This window comes from Pelodiscus sinensis, chromosome 7 (genome assembly GCF_052426305.1).
Source record: "Pelodiscus sinensis isolate ZL-2025 chromosome 7, ASM5242630v1, whole genome shotgun sequence".
Taxonomy (NCBI): Eukaryota; Metazoa; Chordata; order Testudines; family Trionychidae; genus Pelodiscus; species Pelodiscus sinensis.
The window spans coordinates 59,540,740-59,560,021 of record NC_143058.1 but is presented as its reverse complement, the minus strand read 5'-3'; the positions used below and the strand labels follow the sequence as shown (position 1 = coordinate 59,560,021).

Below are 19,282 nucleotides of genomic sequence, written 5' to 3'. Positions count from 1 at the left end.
ATACACTGAGCAGTCTAATAGCGTCATAAGCTGATAGGCTAGTGACCTGTTGTAAAAATGTACTCTTTTTGGCTATGTCTACACTGCCAGCTTTTGCTGGCGGAGAGTATACAAATGGGCAATGTCTAGACTGGCATGATTTTCCGGAAATGCTTTTAACGGAAAAGTTTTCCGTTAAAAGCATTTTCAGAACAGAGCGTCTAGATTGGCAAGGATGCTTTTCCGCAAAAGCACTTTTTGCGGAAAAGCGTCTGTGGCCAATCTAGATGCGCTTTTCCTCAAAAAAGCCCCAATCGCCATTTTCGTGATCGGGGCTTTTTTGCGGAAAACAAATCTGAGCTGTCTACACTGGCCCTTTTGTGCAAACGTTTTGCACAAAAGGACTTTTACCCGAATGGAAGCAGCATAGTATTTCCGCAAGAACACCGACAATCTTACATGAGATCGTCAGTGCTTTTGCGGAAATTCAAGCGGCCAGTGTAGACAGCTGGCAAGTTTTTCTGGAAAAGCGGCTGATGAAGTGCTGATTAGCATTTTGCCATGCTTCATTTGCATAATCGATTCAAGCTGGTTTTGCGCAAAAGCAAGCAGTGCAGATGTTTCCTTTTAGTCCCTCCTCGCCCCCAATTGGTTGATTTCTTCCTAGCCACCTGGAGGACTTCTCCATGGCCCTTTTGGCCTTATCCCTCTAACACAAGGCTCTTCCTCAGGATCACCGGCACTCCCACCCCACACTGCTGCTGAAAGTACCATTCAGACAAATTCTGAGGCACGCAGGCAGGGGGGAGAAGGAAGGGTTCTCCATTGTCTGCTCTCTTGCATAGCAGTGGTGTTGTGCTATTAGGGCCTTCCATGCAAGTGTGCCCTAGTCCAAAAAAGGTTGAGAACCACTGGCTTAAGGGATATCACTATATACTATTAAAAGGATGAAAGGGAATCACTAACTGAAGTAGCTAGCTAATCATTTCTCCTCATCTAACAGTGCCAAGACAGACTCTCCCCATCTTTCTCAGGGATTGCTTTAGCTGCTTCTGCTTAAAGTAGGATTTTTTCCCTCATTCACTGTTTTTTCCCCCCAGCGCTGATCTCTTCATTGGGGATGCTTCAGCTGTGTGAAAACATTCCCTCTTCCATTCAGTAGATGATTAACACCTCTGTGTGCAGGGCAATTCAGAGTAACACCTTCTAGTGAATGAGTGTTCAGCAGCCCACTTTAAGTCCTTCATGTCTACGATGCAGAATCATGGCTTCTATAGGTATGTCTACACTTGAATTTGCTTTGGTTGCTACCCCCCAGTAGCACAGACAGAACACGGTGGCAACAGAGCTCATAAGCTGCTTCTCTAATCCTGCTCAGAGCCAGCCTACACAACACACACAAAAACATTTTAAACACTGGGAGGCGTTTGCAAGGCTGTAGAGTAGAGTTTTGTGGAAAGATCAGTCTCTCAGACTCTCCCATCTTTATCTTGGTGACAATATACTTAGCTTGGAGTTATTGCTATATCATGTTGACCCCCCCCCCCACTTCCCTTTTGTATGCTTAAGTTTCCTTAAGATCACTAAGCAACTCTCAGGCAAGCACTGACATCTAATCGTCTATTGATTAAATAAGGATTTAAAAGAGTTCAAATTACAGGCATTTAAATCACTCAGTGTAGTAAAAAGAGGATTTAGGAATTATTGTGACTCCTTCCCTCCACCCCCCTCCCCCCCCTCCCGAACTCTACAACCATCTGGACAGCTGCAAGCAAAAGGCAAATAAGAGACTGCTTTGGAGTCTGAGGCATTCCAAAGTGATATCTAATGCTTTACAAGGCACTATATACAGTTGAAGCTCTGTTATCTGGCACTCAGTTAACCAGCATTTCTAGTATCTCCCAATACAAATCTTTAGTCTAGTAAATGGGACTAGTACACTGCCCAGCATGTTATGCACTTGCACACTCTGCACTCCTTTGCAAAAGAGGCAGAAGACAAGTAACCAAGGTGAAATCAGGGGATTTATTCAAAAAAGCAGCTTCCAGAGCTGGGCTGAATCTGTAAGGATTTCATCTCCTGAACCTTCTACATGTGCAATGATCACTGATGTTGATAATAACAACACTGTGGCACTGCAAGACCCTGAAGTGCCTTCTGAATCAAAGGAAGATTAAATTATGTTCAGTATAGTTTGGGTGTTGTGTATTTTTAGTGATCTGGGTGTAGGCCATGTACTGGCCATAGTGAGAGGCAGCGTCACTAGATAATCGACTGTATAGAGAACTTTACCTGTATACATGTAAGTGCTTCAAGAAACCAACCACTCTGCAGTGCAGTACCACTACTGGCTTGGGGGTGTACCTATATACCATTTTATACTTTATTCTAATCCTTTGAAAGCTGGTATTCCATCAGTAAAGCAGAACTCTCAATCAACCAGAATATTTAATTAACCAGCACCCTCCAACATGCTAAATAACTGAGCTTTTACTATACTAAGGGACTAGAGTACTCAGTTCAATTTCGGTCCCTATTTTAGGCAAAGGCTATGAGTGCTTTAGAGCCAGAACAAAGCTGGCGATCCCATGTTAAAGGACAGCAGTTACAAAGCAAAGCTAAAGCAGCAGCTGAATTTTTTCTTACTAGGAGCTAGGTGTACGGGGTGGGGGGGAATAAACTTCATTAGCAATCTAAAGAACAGATGAGGCCCTTTTTGCCCTTAGGAAGCTAGAGCTGAACAGGAAAATAGAAATGTCACCACAGATCAATTAACCATATGGCGCTCCTGAGGCCTCGATCCTGTAGGCCTCTCTAATGCCTCACAAAAGTGAGACTCTGCCTGTTATCAGTGTATGTTCAGGAGGATAGGGGCCCACATTAGGCCATCCAGGCAAATGGCTGACAGGAAGCAAGGAGATCCATTTTTATTATGAAGAGAGCAGCTGCTGTAGATACGGATGCAGCAGGGAAGTGGGCATGGGCCCTGCCTGCAAGGGACAAGCCAGTAGGCTCTGGTAGCTTGCATGTGTCTAGTAATTCCTAATGCAGGTCCATGCTTCCTGGTTACGTGTGCTCACACCTAGCCAGGGCAGTGAACAACATGGCTCACCACTGCCTAGAGCCAGCCGCTGTTCCCCTGCCTCATGGCTGAACAAGGAGCAATGGGCTCAAGTTACAGTGGGAGAGGTCCAGGTTGGGATTTTTTCCCTAGGAGGGTGGGGAAGCACTGGGATGGGTTCCCTAGGGAGGGGGTGGAATCTCCATCCTTAGAGGTGTTTACGTCTCGGCTTGACAAAGCCCTGGCTGGGTTGAGTTAGTTGGGATTGGTCCTGCCTTGGGCAGGGGACTGGACTCGGTGACCTCCCGAGGTCTCCTCCAGCCCAAAGATTCTCTGATTCTCATCCAGAGCAAGCCCACAGAGGCCAAGGGGTTCACAGTGCCCCTCTACACAGCTGCTTCAGGCAAAGAGGGGTAGGGAGGGCATTGGCCAGAAAAGTATCGGACTCCTCCTCCAGCTGCAGCCGAGCAGCTGTAGAAGAGGTCTCTGGCACCCTCCACAACACTCACGCCGTGGTGGGTTCTTTTAACAAACCACGGGGGTGTTGTTCAGTCCCTCTCAATTCTCCTCCTGCAGCCAGGGATCCCCCTGCCCAGATCACTCTACTGGGCCAGGGTATTTTCCTCAGTGACTTCACTGCTCCCGAAGGCTTCCCCCCCTCCGGCTCCCTTTGACTCAGCCACTTACCCAGCAGGAGAGGTGCTTTCTTTTGCTCCGTCAACCAGAGTCACAAAGACCAGGTGTAGGCCCAAGAGCAAAGCACAGGAACTCAGGCAGAGTAACAGCCAGATTCGAGTGTACTTTCCTTTCCTGCCTGCCAGCTTTTCTCTTCCCTTAGCGGCCTAAACTTTGCAGGGGCTCAGTGCTCCATCCACCCTCAGGCCTCCAGCCTGTCGCACTGAGGAGGGAAGGAGGGCAAAAGCTGCAGAAGGCAAGACAAGTCATGCCCATGTATTCCTCTGGCACTAGGATGACCAGACAGCAAGTGTGAAAAATTGGGCCACGGGGTGGGGGCAATAGGTGCCTATATAAGACAAAGCCCTTTAAAATCAGGACATCTGATCCCCCTATCTGGCATTCTCCTGGTGGGTTATGCTTCCAGCCTGGTTTTTAAACATGAATACTCCCCTCTGGGTTTGTCTCCCCTCTCTCTTACACTGTTGACTTCCGTGGAGTTGTTCCTGATTTGCACTGGATGCAAAGGGAGAATCAAGTCTTAATTCCCAAACATCCTCATTTGACTCTCCTTCGAGTCTAGGGGCTGACATCCAAGGCAGCTGGCAGACTTTCCACCCCTAGCGTTTTATGAGCTAACGGGCACTAAAAGGAGGGCAGTGGCTCCTCCCTGTCTTTGTTTATTGTGTTAGTAAAGTTTGTGTGTTGTTTCCCCCTCTCAAAAGCCAGAGGCTTCCATACTCTTCCCTTTGCTATTTAAAAACATTCCCTGTGCTAGCCACTCTGGGCAGGAATGGTGTCCCTAGCCTCTGTTTGTCCGGGGCTGGAAATGGGTGACCGGAGAGGGATCACGAGACAATTACAAATTTTGGTCAGTCCCTTTGGGGCACCTGGCATTGGTCACTCTTGGCTGACAGGCTACTGGGCTAGATGGACCTTCTAAGGTCTCTTACAGCTCTATGGTTCTATGATTCTATGACCTAGTTTGGCCGTTCTTATGTAACATCCCAACAAACCCAGGAGTACGCTCAAGGAAGGCAAAATAATTTGGGAGCAGATCTGTGTGATCTGATGGCAGAGGCAGGGAGGGGGAGGGGAATCCCTTCACTCATGACTCACACCGAAGATAGGCTCAGCCAGCTCTACAGCACCATCTTCCCTCTTCCTCCAAGCTGCACCAATGGCTTTCTACAGATTGGTGGCTCTGTGCGTGGAAGGGAGAAGGTCGTGGGTTTGGAGAGTGGTGGAAGGGCCAGGAACTCAGCGAGGACAGGATGCATTCCAGCACTACCGCTGCACTCCTTTAGAAAGGTAACAGCCCCGGCTTCCTGCTGTTGCCCCTTTATGAGGGAGATCCGCCTTTCGGGCGTCCACAGGGCAAGCTCCAGCTGATAAGGCTCAGAAGGGGGAGTTTTGTGGGATCTGTGCTGGTGGCCCAGAGGCAGCCAGACACTGATTCTCTCTGGTCCTTGCTTTCAAATGCTCCCCCAAGATTGTGAAGGCAGGACATGTGGTTTAATCTGGAGAGTGTTATCCAAGCCCCTCCCACAATGGAGAGTACCAATTTGAGTCAGGAAATTATGGAGATTTCTGTTCCTTTAGCCCTCTCCTGTGTGATTTTTTCCCCTATAGGAGCAGTTGGGATCTCAGTAAGAAAATAGATTTCAGTTGTGGGATGTGAGGAAGCTATCTTCAGTATTCTTCCTCAGTTCCATATGTGGAACTCACCCCTCTCTGTATCTTCTTCCTGAGAAAAAATTCCACCTGCGGAGCTGGGTAAGTAAACCTGCAGGATGTCTTGTTGCCCAGCTGGCTGTGTGCCTGCCATTCATGGTGTGCAAAAAAACCATGCTTAAACAGTTGGGAGGGTTTTCTTTCTTCTTCCCTCCAATCCAAGATGGGCAAGCTTCAGTGTGGAGTTGGAATAAGGCTGAGATCTAAATAAACAAACCAAGAATTCATGAGGGGTTGAGGGTTCCACTAAGGGCACATTTATAATTGGGCTTTTCTTCTCAACCAACCATCGCAGGGCCCCATTGACATTACTTTGTAAAGAAATTTGATGTATAGAATGTGTTAACAGTTCTCCATCCAGTTCCCGGCGGGCAAGTGTGCATAGGATGATTGGGTTCCAAAGAGAAATGGGCAAGTTAATGGAGGATAGGTCCATCAGTAGCTATTAGCCAAGAAGGTCAAGGATGCAACATCATGCTTGCGATGACCCTAGACCTCTACACCATCACCCTGCACTCCCCAGGCCAATGCCCTATCCCCCAGTCCACTCCAGAGTGGAAAACAGGCATGGATCACTTAATAATTACCCTGTTCTATATAGTCTCTCTGGGCCATTGTCAGAGACAGGATACTGGGCAAGATGGACTATGGTCTGACCCACTAGGACAACTCTTACATTCTTATAGAATAAAAAATACCATGCTGCTTGGAACTAATATATGCCTTTGGCAAAGACACCATGGGTTAAAAGGATTAGAGATGGAATGTATCCATTCTTCCCTACAGATGTTTTTTTCCAAATCAGGATTGAAATACTAGAGGGGAAGTATGGGGAAATCTGTAAAGCCACTGTCTGTGGCGTACATGTTTTGGGGTGCAATAGATGACTTCAACCTCCAGGGACATCTTCAAAAGTATTAAAGTCAGTCTAAAATATTTGAAGAATAGAGGAAAGCTGATTTACTCATAAGATCAGTTATTTATCTTGGGAGTCTAACAGTTCAATCCACAGTCAAGTCAATGAGCTAGAACTCCAATATAAACAAGAAAATAACTCATTCACGTGAAGCAGAGAAATATTTCCCTAAAGGCTGATGTGCTGGCTGTAAACTGGGTACTTGGGGGCAAGAAATAATGGAGAATAATGAAGAGCCACTACTTCAGCTGCTTTGACTCATCTTTACAAGACTGACTCTATGCATTGCTAGTATTGCTTTTATGAAAATATAAAATGATGCGCAGTGAGTGGATGGGGAAATGCTTTGCATTACAAATAAAAAATACAAGCGGCTAGAGGACAAGCAATTTTATTTTGCAAAACAATCACTATACAGCAACAAATACAATTGCAAATTGGATTGAAAAACATGAACTAACTACCACCAGCCATTCAAGAAATGTCTCTTTACGGTAACAGGCTCTAGAATTATCAGAGAAAACACAGATTTGTTACAGCAGTCTGTATTTCTCCAAATCCCAGCATACAGAATGTGATTGATTGGTTTTGTTTCTTTTTTTTTCTCTTTGCTAAAGTTGAAGTGGCTTTTTTGCCTGAACCTTCCAAGTCTGAAAGTAAATAATTTTTCCGCAGAGGGAATTGCTTGAGTAGGATGACTAGCGAGCGCGCGCTACACACACCTAGGCTAAAATCCTATATGCTTCATTTTATGTAACAAAAGTGATCTACACTTAAAGACATGTGTCTCTGAAGGGATGCTCATACTTGATTTTTTATTTCAGAAAATATTTTGGTCCAGCCCAGCAAAATCTTTTCTCATATACAGTAGTCCACATAGACTGCCTTTCAACGCCCTTTGGGTTGTGTAGTTAGGCTGGCTTATATATATATTTGCAAGCAGTCGTAATGAGGAAAGAAATGATGCTACTGTACATTAATATAGTGCTATCTGGCTAATCCCATTTACTGCTGTACAGTGAAAATATGTGTTGTCTAATGGACACAGGAGTATCCTCATCATTATTAAGTTCCTTCATTGTTGCTGAATGAATGAACCTGCTCAACTTTTACTGGATTTCTTTCTGCCTAGGATTACATAGAAACAGATATTTGCAGATGTAGAGACACCTAACGTGCCTTTTCCACTGTCCTATCACTCAACAAATATACTCAGCTTAGATTCTCCCATGACTATCCAATCTGACATAATTTTTCTATGTATTCACTGTTACAAATAGAGAGAAGTTGGCTTTTAGATGTCACTGACTGGCTAAGCCTGCCAATAGAATATAACTGTTAAAGATGTAAGATCCAGAAAACTAAGTGCTTGCAATGTTTTTAAACTGACACTCTTCTTGAAAAGTTAAGATTCTTATGAGCTTTTTCAGTGAACATCTAGGATTGCGTAACGTAACTCACATTTTATTTAACACAAACTCTTGGTTTCTTTTATCTTCATCTAGCTCCACAAAAGTTCTAGAACTCTTTCTATGGAAGGGCAATGATTAATTACCAGGACTTTGCTTGAATTAAGATAAGAAAGCTCATTTTGATGCACAAAGTAAATGACTTGGTGTGTTACACCAGCTGGACTTGGGATGTGTATGTGCAATAACAAAACTTCACCATCTAGATAATAATAATAATATTTTTTTAAAAGCTGGATAAAAAGTACTTGAGTCACAGGTTAAATACTGTTCTGACCAGCTTTGTTCAACTTCAGTGAAGCTCAGACTCAGTTGTACCTTAGGCTCTTCCTAACATTGGCAAAGGCATAATAAAAACACTGCAAGGCTAATTTTATTGATGGAGAGCAACGTGATCAGAAACACTGTTCCTCCTCCTTGTCTTGTTTTTCTTAAACAATGGCAAGAAATTGTTATGGACCACACCAAACATTATTTCCATGTAAATTTCCATTGGTTATTCTAAGCAAAAATACAGCAATTAGAAGGCAGAAATCAGAATCCTCTTGATGCACTTAACATGGTTGCTACACTCACATTTGTATAAAATAACTGACTGACAATCAGCTATAGCTTGAAAAAGCTTTTTGCAGAGTTGAAGTGTGGTGTATGGGGCTATTTAGGAATTGATTTTCAGTAAGGTGCATGGAGTTTAAGCCATATAATAATTCATCTTAATGCCACTTGGAACAACTGCTTAGTCAAATTTTTGATTCACCACACTGAAGATTTACTTTTTAGTATTTGTACAGTTTAATAGTGTGAATTTAATTTGGTGGACTCCTCTACTGTTAATTATAAGAAACTTCTGCCTAAACACAATGATATTTTCAGATCAGCTCCCAACACATAAACACGCATCAAGTAAAAAGAACAGATCGAGTACTCAAAAGCTTCCAATACACAAGGCTGACTTAATACACAGTTAATGTATATCGAACACAGTTCACTGTGTAAAGATTAGCTAGAAATTTCAAAAGAAAGAGAGCCAACAATCTGTAAGTGTGTCAATTTTGTGTCATTTTATAATGTATACTGTACATAACATCAGCAGATTTATTATCCACTGATGAGTAAAACAACCATATGACCTTCAGCAGTGTTTTCTTAGTGTCCATAATGGTCTGTTGGAGTTCTCACAAGTAACTCCTTTAGATCTGATGTTTATGTATCTTTGCAAGCCTAAGCACACTTTTCTTATACTTTTTATAGACAACATATTCTTGCTCCTTCTTTGTTGAGATTTAAAGATGTCCTACTTATCTATTTAGTCACCTTGGTGATCCAAGCTATTTATTTATTTATCTATTTAATTTATTAATTATAAGGTATTGGCATCTCTATAGCATGTACTGCCATATTACCAGAGTGCCTGAATGTACACATAAGACACTACTGAAGATATAGAATGACACCCAAATACTTTTTCCGTGTTTCAACTTTAGCAAAAGAAAAAAGAACCAATAAAATAAATCCAACATTCATTATCACTACAGAAATTTTTTTAAAAAAAAGTTAAAATCAAACTCTTTTTGATGAAAAAAAATCCAGAATCTAAAACCACCTCATTGGAAATCTTTTTTCTAAACATCTGGACCTCACAAAATCAGTCTTGGGAGGAAAAGGAGGATGGGGAAAAGGAATAATTTTTCTAGCATCACAGAAAAGACTTGCATCTGACACTAAAACAGGGCCACGGCTTTTAGTTGTTACAGAAAGCAATTCATGCTAAACGTTTTTGTCTTTTTATGTATTTTTTTCTGAATAGGGAAAAAAACCCTGCTAACATCTACTTTACATACCTAAAATTGCAACACCAAAGGGTGCAAGGGACACAGATACTGTGAATAAAGAAGTATAATATTCAAGTATATGAGGGCGTATCACAAATGGCCACAGAGAAATATATATATCTATAATACTGTATCAAACAGATGGAAAGGATGAGAAACCGGTAGTGTATACACAAATCTAGCCGCTGAACCGACATTCTAATCAGACACAAGCCCATTAAAGTAGAAGTGCTCCCTTTCAATAGTGTTTTTGTTTTAAAAATGCCACTTCCTCAAGCACAATTCAAATGGTTCTCAACTACTATTTTTAGTTATCAGTTAAATAATTTATTGGCATCAGCATTACACTGGCATAATTATCCAGGCCCCAAAATGTTAATAACTTAATTCAGTCTTTCTCCTTCTGTCCATTTATACAAAATAATACTTTTTTAAATTAAACTTGATTTCCTTTATATGCCCTTCCCATCCAGTAACTAGACTGTTCAGTATAATTTAACCTGTAATAAGTTAGAATGGGTGACTGCCCCCTAACCCCATGAACAGAACCCTGAAATGAGCAACTTGGGATAGTAACAAGTCAGAAAGAGGTGTATGGCCCTCAGGCACATGGAAAGGTAAAAATAGTACGGTACTCCATGCAAGACAGAGCAGAGCAACAATAATCGTCCAATGTCATACACTGCAATTGCATACCCATGGAAAGCCAGTGTCTTCCTGCTGTAAATGGAGATCAGGCCAATTTTTGCATCTATTTAATTATTTTGGGATTTTTTTATTGTATGGTTGCTACAGTCTTGGGAGGTGACTTAATTTTAGACATGGTAAAGAATGAATGCAACACCTGCTCTGAGCCCATTTTTGCCAAGAGCTCGTGTCTAAATATTATTACTTCATACACTGCTAAATGGAGCAAATTCATAAGCCCTGCTTAGCAAAGGCAGCCGTGACATCTTCAGCAAGGGTAGCAAGCTGAGGGGATTCCAGCAAGTTGATGCTTCCGGAGGAGGAGACGTTGCTGAGTCGGCGTGGTGAAGGCACGCTGGACCTGCCTGGCGACTGCGTAATGATCTCAGCGCCGTGATCTACACGGGCTTTAGCATGCTCTCTGAAGTTTAGCTTCTGGCTGTCAATCTGTTCAAGAAAAACAATGCATTTAGACCTTTGCTTTTAAGTAATGACCCCCAGCCCTTCTGTTGCAGATGTGATTCTCAACTCTTGTCTTGTGTCGTGATTCTCTTTCCTGTTCACACACCATCCCATCTTTTCAGAACTCTGTCCTTCCCACACAGGACCCTGGTCATATGGTGGTGAACACCCTCAGTTCCTGAAGTCAGTGGGGTTACGTCTACACAGTGGAGATATTTCAAGATACCAAGGTATCCCAAAATAGCTGCCTTAGAAACGTGCATGTTATTTCAAAATATTTTTCGAAATAATGAGTGTGCTATTTCACCATCCCTGGAAACCTTGTGGCACGAGGGTTATGGGCTGGTTCAAAATAGCCTATTTTGAAATAGACTATTTCGAGGGTGTTGTGTAGATGCACCCTTCGAGTGGCGAGGACCCAGCCTCACAGCACTGGACTCCAGAGTCAATCGCCATCTTTGCCTGGGTCACTTCCTCTAGCAGATGGGCTCTGCCAATGATTCCCACTGAGGTGAAAGCATTTTTTTTGGTCTGAAATGTCTTTTAAAAAACTCATGAGGATTGAATGTGAGTGTCTCTCTGTGACTATTCAGTATTTGTAATGGGGAAAATCCACCCTTATGAAGAGCACCAGCCTAAGGCTTTAAGTGTTACTTGAGTGGCAGCGTCGCATGGAGCCTAGGGTACAGGCTCTGTGTGGCACTGCCGCTTTGAAATGCCATGGTGACGTTTCAAAGGGGCAGCACCGCACAGCTGATCCTGGGCTCTTTTTCAAAGGAGGAATGCAGAAGTGCCTATCAACAAGTCGAGTAGCCGATGGAAATGCCATCGACTACTCAACTAGTAAATTAATCAATATTTATCATCCTTACTAGAAAATAAACAGATCCTGCTAGTCTGCCTTCTGTTTTCAAATTTCATTCACTTTCACTTGTTGTGATTCTACACTTCTACTTACTCAGAGAACCCTGGAAGAAGGGAGATTTGAAGACAAGATCAGGATTACTAGACTGACTGAAACCTCACTGTGGATTTGAAATAGCAGCAAAAGGAGAGGGCTGGAGGAAAACCAGAAGTTCAGCTGGGGAAAGGGAAAAGCACTGGGCTTCAGAAGAAGACTAGGAGTCACTGGTTTCAGGCTGAGAGGATCTATCACAGAACAGTAACCTGTTCTTGCTTGTTTTCCTGCTGCACTCTCCTCTCAATCTGCTGTGCGTAAGTTACACTTGTTTTTCTGCTCCATGTATAGTGGCAGTGTAATTTACACCGCAAGTCATCTCATTGCTAGCCAGGCTGCCATGCGTTCTGCAACGGATAGGCTCATTTCATCAGGCGGATTTCTTACCTTCACATTGCCACCTCCAGGTGTATGGTGGGCATTTTCAAGTGAACCAACTTTAGCCTGAGCTTTTTCTTTGAAATCCAGTTTTACACTCTCAATTTTCACACGTCCTCCACCTATGCCAGCAAAAAAATATAAAATAAAATAAAAAGTAAGCAGATAAAATAGTGCACTTCCGAAACTGCAAATACAGCTATTTACATGTAGGAGAGCTGGACACTGGGGCACTGCCTTTCCTGATGTGTCTAATTCTGGGGTGCTACCTGCATGCTACAGTTCCATTACCTTCAGTGAGATTTAAACACCTGTTTGTGTACTTTGCTGAAGAGGGATGGGCTCAAAATCTGTATTAATGGTTTAGATAATGGCACAGGGTGAACACTTACAAAGTTTGTGGATGATTTCCAAAGTGCTTTGGTGGATAGGATTAGCATTCAAAATGATCTGGACAAACTGGAGACATGGTCTGAAGTAAATAGGATGAAAGTCAAAAAGGACAAATGCAAAATGATTCCACTTAGGAAGGAAAAATCAGTTGCACACACACAAAATGGGAAATGGCTCCCTAAGAACGAAAACTACAGAATGGCTTCTGGAGCTCATAGTGGATTAATAGTGTAATACTGTGTCAAAAACAAAAGCAAACATCATTCTAGGATGTATTAGCAAGAGTGTCGTAAGCAGGACATAAGAATGTTTCTGCTCTATTCAGTGCTGATAAGGTCTCTGCTGGAGTATTGTGTCAGGTTCTGGGCACCACATTTCAGGAAAGATGTGGACAAATTGGAGAAAATCCAGAGAACAACAACAATGATTTAAGGCCTAGAAAACATGACCTATGAGAGAAGACTGAAAAAAAATAGGTTTGTTTAGTCTGGGGAGGAGATCAAAAGGGGTCGTGATAACAGTTTTCAAGTACATAAAAAGTTGCTACACAAAAGAGGAAGAAAAAATGTCCCCTCTAACCTCTGAGGACAGGACAAGAAGCAATGGGCTTAAATAACAATAAAGGCAGTTGAGAACATTTGACATTCGGAAGAACTTCCTAACTGTCAAGGTGGTTAAGCCCTGGAATAAATTGCCTCGGGAGGTTATGGAATTTCTATTATTGGAGATTTTAAAGAGCAGGTTAGACAAACAGCTGTGAGGGATGCTTTAGTTAATATTTAGTCCTGCCATGAAAGCAGGGGGTCTGAATTAGATGAACCTTGAAGTGAGGCTCAGTGGAGAACTTGTAACTCCCACTTAGGTCAATGGTATAGTGTGGTAATAGGTTCCACAGATTAAATTTGAGCTGTGTACCGAGAATTGTTATCTAGCAGTTTAAACAGTGTCCCCCTTGTATTTGTATTATGAGAACAATTAAATAGGTGCATCTGTGTGGCACTAGTTTATATCTCTCTCTCATGTATTAATCTCACCTCTAAATGATCTCATCTCTAAATTAAGCAGTCCCAAACTTCATCAATCACATGAAACACTTCTGGCGATTTGTACTTGGATTATTTATTAAGAGAAGATTAGTGACTACGATCTTTCTTTTGCAGATGAACAAACTCCACATGTGGAGACTTGTAACATATTCATTGGACTTGAAGTCTCTAGGATCACATGGGATTTGCATCTCAATATATGTGTTAGCTTACATATGTGAAATAACACACAGGCACACACACGTGTGTGTGTGTGTGTAACCACTGAGTTCTTTATTGACTGACCATCTGAAACTTGTGTACACTAGATATTCCAGTACACTGAGTATGTGAAATATTTCATGTTCTGGTTTCAGACAGGAGCGAGTATGTAAATAGCTAGGCTCAAATTCAGATTTGGTGTAAGGCAGTCCGCTGACCTCTATCTCTGATTTTAATCCCTACTTATGTGTAAGGGCAAAAACTTCCCATGTGAGGGAATCATGCACCATTTTCATCATTTTGAGCATATCCAATGTCTATTTATTGGATCTAGGTAATGCACTTTCTAGTGAAGAAAAGCTTTGCATGGAGGATGCTTGCTGATCAAATACTATTTCTGAGATTATGTATTTATAATTATAAAACTGGAAAGGAGTTCATAATGTTCCAGAATGTTGTCACTTAATAATTAGCTCATAATAGACTTCAAGCCTCTTTATCATTTCTTCAAGCACCTACCAATTAGGATTTTGAACTGTGGGTCTGAGCATGCATTGCTCAACACTCTAGCCTTGAATCAGCAACGCATGTAAACACATGCTGAATTTTAAGAATGTGAGGGTTTATCTAGATTAGGCCAGAGTGCTTAGCTCCTTGCAGGACCCAGCCCCGAAGAAGTAGGTTGCATTAGAGAAACTCCACTTATCCTGCTCACAATACTTGCACGAATAGCAGCTTGCTTCAGTGGGTCTATTCACATGAGATAGGCAAACAGGATTTGACCCTACTAGGCCACGTTAACCCAAATAACTCCTCCATTACCTGGTCTATGACGGATGTTCTTCAGAGAGCCACATTTTGAAGTGACATGGCTCAAATCAATTTTCTTGGTTACAATTTGTACCTGTTGAAAGCAAAATACATTTTAGGAAGGAAAAAAGGCAGAGAGGAAGAGTGCTAGCTTCAAAAAACACTGGAAAAGAAGAAATAGTTAACAGAGAACAGAGCATGCCAGAAAGGTGGTAAACATCTGAATTAATGGAGCAAGCTTCCATTCCACCCAGGAACCTGACAGCAGTGTGGTAAGTCTTCTCATTAGTAAAGTAAAGGAGAGAATCAAGAAGATAAACCAGGGTTATTTTCTGGGATGCTTCTGAGCTTTCCTCTTGTGATGAAAGGCCATGTCTCTCTTCATTGTATGTAACATGATACATATTGTTATTCCAGTCTTTGCTCCTTTATTGAATACTTATTTCTTTGTTCCTTTATTGAATACTTATTTCCTGGGAATTAGGTTTATAATACAGTCCCTTTCACATGGCTCATCCTGACTTTCAGATTCAAATCTCTTCCAATGTCCCTCTGCTCTGTCCCAAGAAGTAGTGTAAACACTGAGGGTATGTCTAGACTGCATCCCTCTGTCAGCAGAGGGATGCAGATTAGGCAGGTTGACATTACAAATGAGGCAGGGATTTAAATACCCCGTGCCTAATTTGCATAAAAATGGCCATCACGTTTTGCCGACTCAGCACTTTGTCCGCAAACAGCGGCAGTCTAGAGGGGGAATCTGCCGAGAAAGAAAGTCTTTTTCGACAGATCCTGTAAACCTCCTTGCAGGTGGCATACGGGATCTGTTGAAAAAGGCTGTTTGCCAACAAAGTGCTGAGTCGGCACAGTCTAGACATACCCTGAATGTGATTCACTACTGAATTACTCCAGATTTAGGGTACATCTATACTGCACACTTATTTCAAAATAAGCTATTCCAGAAGAAATACTCTGAAATAGCTTATTTCAAAATAGCACATCTACACTATAGGGAAGCCTCAAAATTAGTCTGAGGCAGGCTCCCGTAATGTGGACGTGCTACCTCGACTACTACTAACTACTTCCAATGGCCCTGGGGAGGAGCTATTTTGAAATAGCTGCAGTGGAGCATCCACACTACGGCTAATCCGAAATAGCTATTTCAGAATAGGCGTTATTCCTCGTGGAATGAGGTTTACAGAAGCTGGAATAAGCCCTCCGTTATTTCTAATTTATTTTGAAAAAGCAGAATTGCTATGTAGATGCTCATATTGTTATTTCAGAATAATGGAGATTATTCCGAAATAACGCTGCTGTGTAGACCCACCCTTATTTATATCTGACTAAATAGGGTTATGCTGCATAAAGCAGGAGTCTCATGATGGCTAATCAGAACTTCTGTCTGCATTCTCTTTATCTTGGCATTGTGTTTCTTGTATCTGTCCCTGTCTGTTATCGAACTCTGTTAATTTTATATAGTCTTGAGAGAGAAAGACTGACTCTGGGATAGAGGAACATACCCAACCTTGAATGACAGATGGGATTCCTTTCAGTCTGTTACTTTGTCTGAGATGACCTAAAGAAGGCAAATGTACAGATACGCCCGATAGCCAGGCGAGGCTTCTCCTGGTATTTGCAAAAAATTGAATGCCTGCCTTCTTAGGAGCTGCGAGCAACTTGGAATGAAGCCACACGACAGCAATGTTCATCAAGGCAGTCTGGCTTTTTTACCGGGGAGCGAGGGAGACAAAGTATGCAGTGTCAGAACAATGCAATACGTGAATTGTGTGTTTGTCACTTCCTTGAAATTAGTCACTTTGGGCCAGATCATGTGAGTGCTGAGCAATCTCAGCCCTCCTTGGGCACCTGTTCTTGGGGTACGTGAAAGCTGTAACCACTTAGCACCCCAAGGGGTACTCAGCTCCTTTCAGGATTAACCCCACAGCTGCAAAGACCCATCTGCTTCCTCCCTTTCTCGGCTGGGTCCTAAGCATTTGCTGTGGTCTGTGGGGAAGGATCAGAAGCCCACCACCGAACACACAGGGTTGACAGACTACCAGACCAAGCTAGCATGTGAAACATAAGCAAGAAGGAAAATAGTGCTTGGAAGGAGGGGAGACAGAGGACTGGCTGTGCAAGGTAAGGTATCGCAGTCAGGACGTCTTCTGAGACAACGCCACTACTTACATTTCCTCCCCCTGCAGAATGTTTGATGTTATCCTTGGAACCACATCTGGATTGAATATCGCTAAAATCGATCTTCTTGTTTAAAATCCTAACCTAAAAGGAATTGGAGGTAACTTACTATGCTGCACATGTGTTAATTCAGTCTTCTGGTTAGAGGACCCAGGATCCTGAGTGCTACTGTTGGTGTGGACAATTAGGTTTAAATGTTGGCTGAATGGATACTGCCAACGATGGGGAAAAAAACGCTCAATATTAAAATAAATCTATTGCTTTTTTCCCCTCCTCCCAAGCTGGATGCTGAAATATAATCAGCAATTATTATATTCTGGGACTTCTCCCTGTTAGTCCTAAAAGGATCTGGGTTTGTCTCCAAGTCATATAGCCATTAACCTTCCTTGCTGAGAAAGACGGTCGTAGATCCTCTTGGGAGGTTGCCAACACCCCTTTTAAGTTGGCTAGAGGGAGTCCATGTGGAGAAACCTGGGACAAACTATTGTGCCTCCTGGACAACAGCCTCAGATCCAGCCAGTGCAGGGAGCATGCAGGCAGGAGTTGGATTCTAGTCTCCTGCTTAGCCCTCAGTTTGTTTACAGGTGTGACCAGTGATAGCTATCGCCATTTTACAGATGGGAAAACTGAGGATGATGGGGCCCTTACACATGTCAACAGATTAAACTGTGACAGGGAAGAGGACATGGTGCAGCACCTGACCTGGGAGATTATTACCTTTGTCACAATTTCCTGGTCACTGGGAGGAGAACGGCCGCCAGTGAGATTTCTTACACCTATATAAAGCGTAACCAGTGCTGCCTCGCTATCTGGATAAGACTTCTGTGGCCACAGCAGGTGCTCCTCTGTGCTCCCCATAATTGGCAGCCTCATACCTGGGGCCAAAGAGCTCTTTGTACCTTTCTCCTCACACACTCAATTGACCATCATTTGTCCCTGTGTGTCACACCCCACGCCAATAAGCCAGCGACAGAGACAGAATTAGAATCCAGATCTCCAAACACCCAGCTGCACATTCAGCCTCTAGATGACAGCTGCCCCAATCATATGCCTCCCCCCACTACAGCAGCATTTCCATCTGGCAAAAGGAGGAGCTTGTCGGGGCACCAATAATTTTGCTTTGGTAATTGTGCTTCTGTTTTTCCAATAAACAATGCAGGGCAAAATTGTGGGGGCCCCTGCCCAGAGGAGGGTGCAGGCTCCATCCTGGACTTGTTCCCTGGCAACATTATGCTTGGCTATTCCTGCATAGTCATTATGTCTCCAGCCACAACCACCCAGCCCCAGTAGTGCAGCCTCTGCTCACACAAGCTGTACGCACCCCGGAGCATCTGAAACAAAGCACTACGAGTAAGATGACAACAAAGAGTCCGGTCACACACAGGCCTTCGATATTATAGTAAATTACGGCCTCAGACAGACGGATAGATCAGAGAATCAGAGAATCCCAGAATTCTAGAACTGGAAGGGACCTCGAGGGGTCATTGAGTCCAGTCCCCTGCCCTCACGGCAGAACCAAGCACTTCTAGATCATCCCTGTCTAGATGAGATAAGATGGATGGTATCCACCACGGAAGATCCAGCTGGTGCAGTGGAAAAGAAGAGTTGGAGTCTATGAAATCAGGAATATGAGAAGATGGCTGACTTACTGCCAGTAAAAGAAAGAAGATGTTAGGAGAAGTGGAAGGGGTGGAGGGTCCACTGGAAGAACAGGCAAGAACCACACACGTGAGGCTGAGACAGGACATGTGTCATCTGTGACTCACGTTTGCAATCCAGGAGTTTTATTACATGCAAGGCTGCTCTTGGAGCACCCAATAACAGCTGTAGCCAAAAAGGCAAGAGCATTTCCATCAGCACCTGGCTAGGACAATGCAACCTTTCCTTTCACATGTCCGCTGGTAGCTTAATCCACACCTCTCACCTCCAGAGGGGGAAATTGCAAGGAGATCTACTTGGGACCCCCCTCTGGGACCTCTCCGAAGCTTATGCTGACTGCAGCTGAGCCTGAGCCATCACACAGGGAGTGTACTGCACTACTGCTCCCCCGGAGCTGCACCGGATCAAGGCACTGATGGAATCTATAAAGCCCTACCTCATCTGGGATCTGGGTATATGAGGAAACTCCTTTCTACTGGGGTCAAACTGCCACATTTGCCTAGCATAGTGTTTCTTAAACTGTGTTCCGAGGCAGTCAGCGGTGTGCCGCGGAGAACAATATTGTTCAAAATGGCCGCCCTTAAAGGGGAAAGCGACTTTTTTTCCTCAATATCTCCCCCCCCCCCCCCCCCACACACACACCAACCCTTTTTTTTGGTCAATAACTTTTCCCCACCTCTTCCCTCCCCTCCACTCCCCCCCTTTTGTTGCTCAATAAAAAATCTTTGATGTTCCTCATTAACAGGGCTTGACAAACCGTGGTGAAATCCACTCGCCAGCCCTACACTGCTCATGCACCAAGACCCGCATTGCACATGTGTGTGCCGCT

General features: G+C 43.3%; 1 protein-coding gene across 16 annotated transcripts in view; it reads right to left on the bottom strand.

The window, feature by feature from the left end:
- Window positions 1–6,740: 6,740 nt before the first annotated feature.
- Window positions 6,741–19,282, bottom strand: part of MAP2 (microtubule associated protein 2) — a 331,690-nt gene continuing 319,148 nt past the window's right edge. For 10 of the 16 annotated variants that reach the window (XM_089779819.1, XM_075933895.2, XM_089779818.1 and 7 more), the window contains 4 exons: window positions 16,786–16,878; window positions 14,614–14,695; window positions 12,161–12,273; window positions 6,741–10,800 (listed from right to left, as the gene is read on the bottom strand). In XM_089779819.1, the coding sequence (XP_089635945.1) occupies window positions 10,585–10,800; window positions 12,161–12,273; window positions 14,614–14,695; window positions 16,786–16,878 (504 nt within the window). In that variant the 3' untranslated portion in view covers window positions 6,741–10,584. The remainder of the gene's footprint in view (window positions 10,801–12,160; window positions 12,274–14,613; window positions 14,696–16,785; window positions 16,879–19,282) is intronic. The other 6 variants (XM_089779816.1, XM_075933909.2, XM_075933907.2 and 3 more) reach the window with 1 other exon arrangement.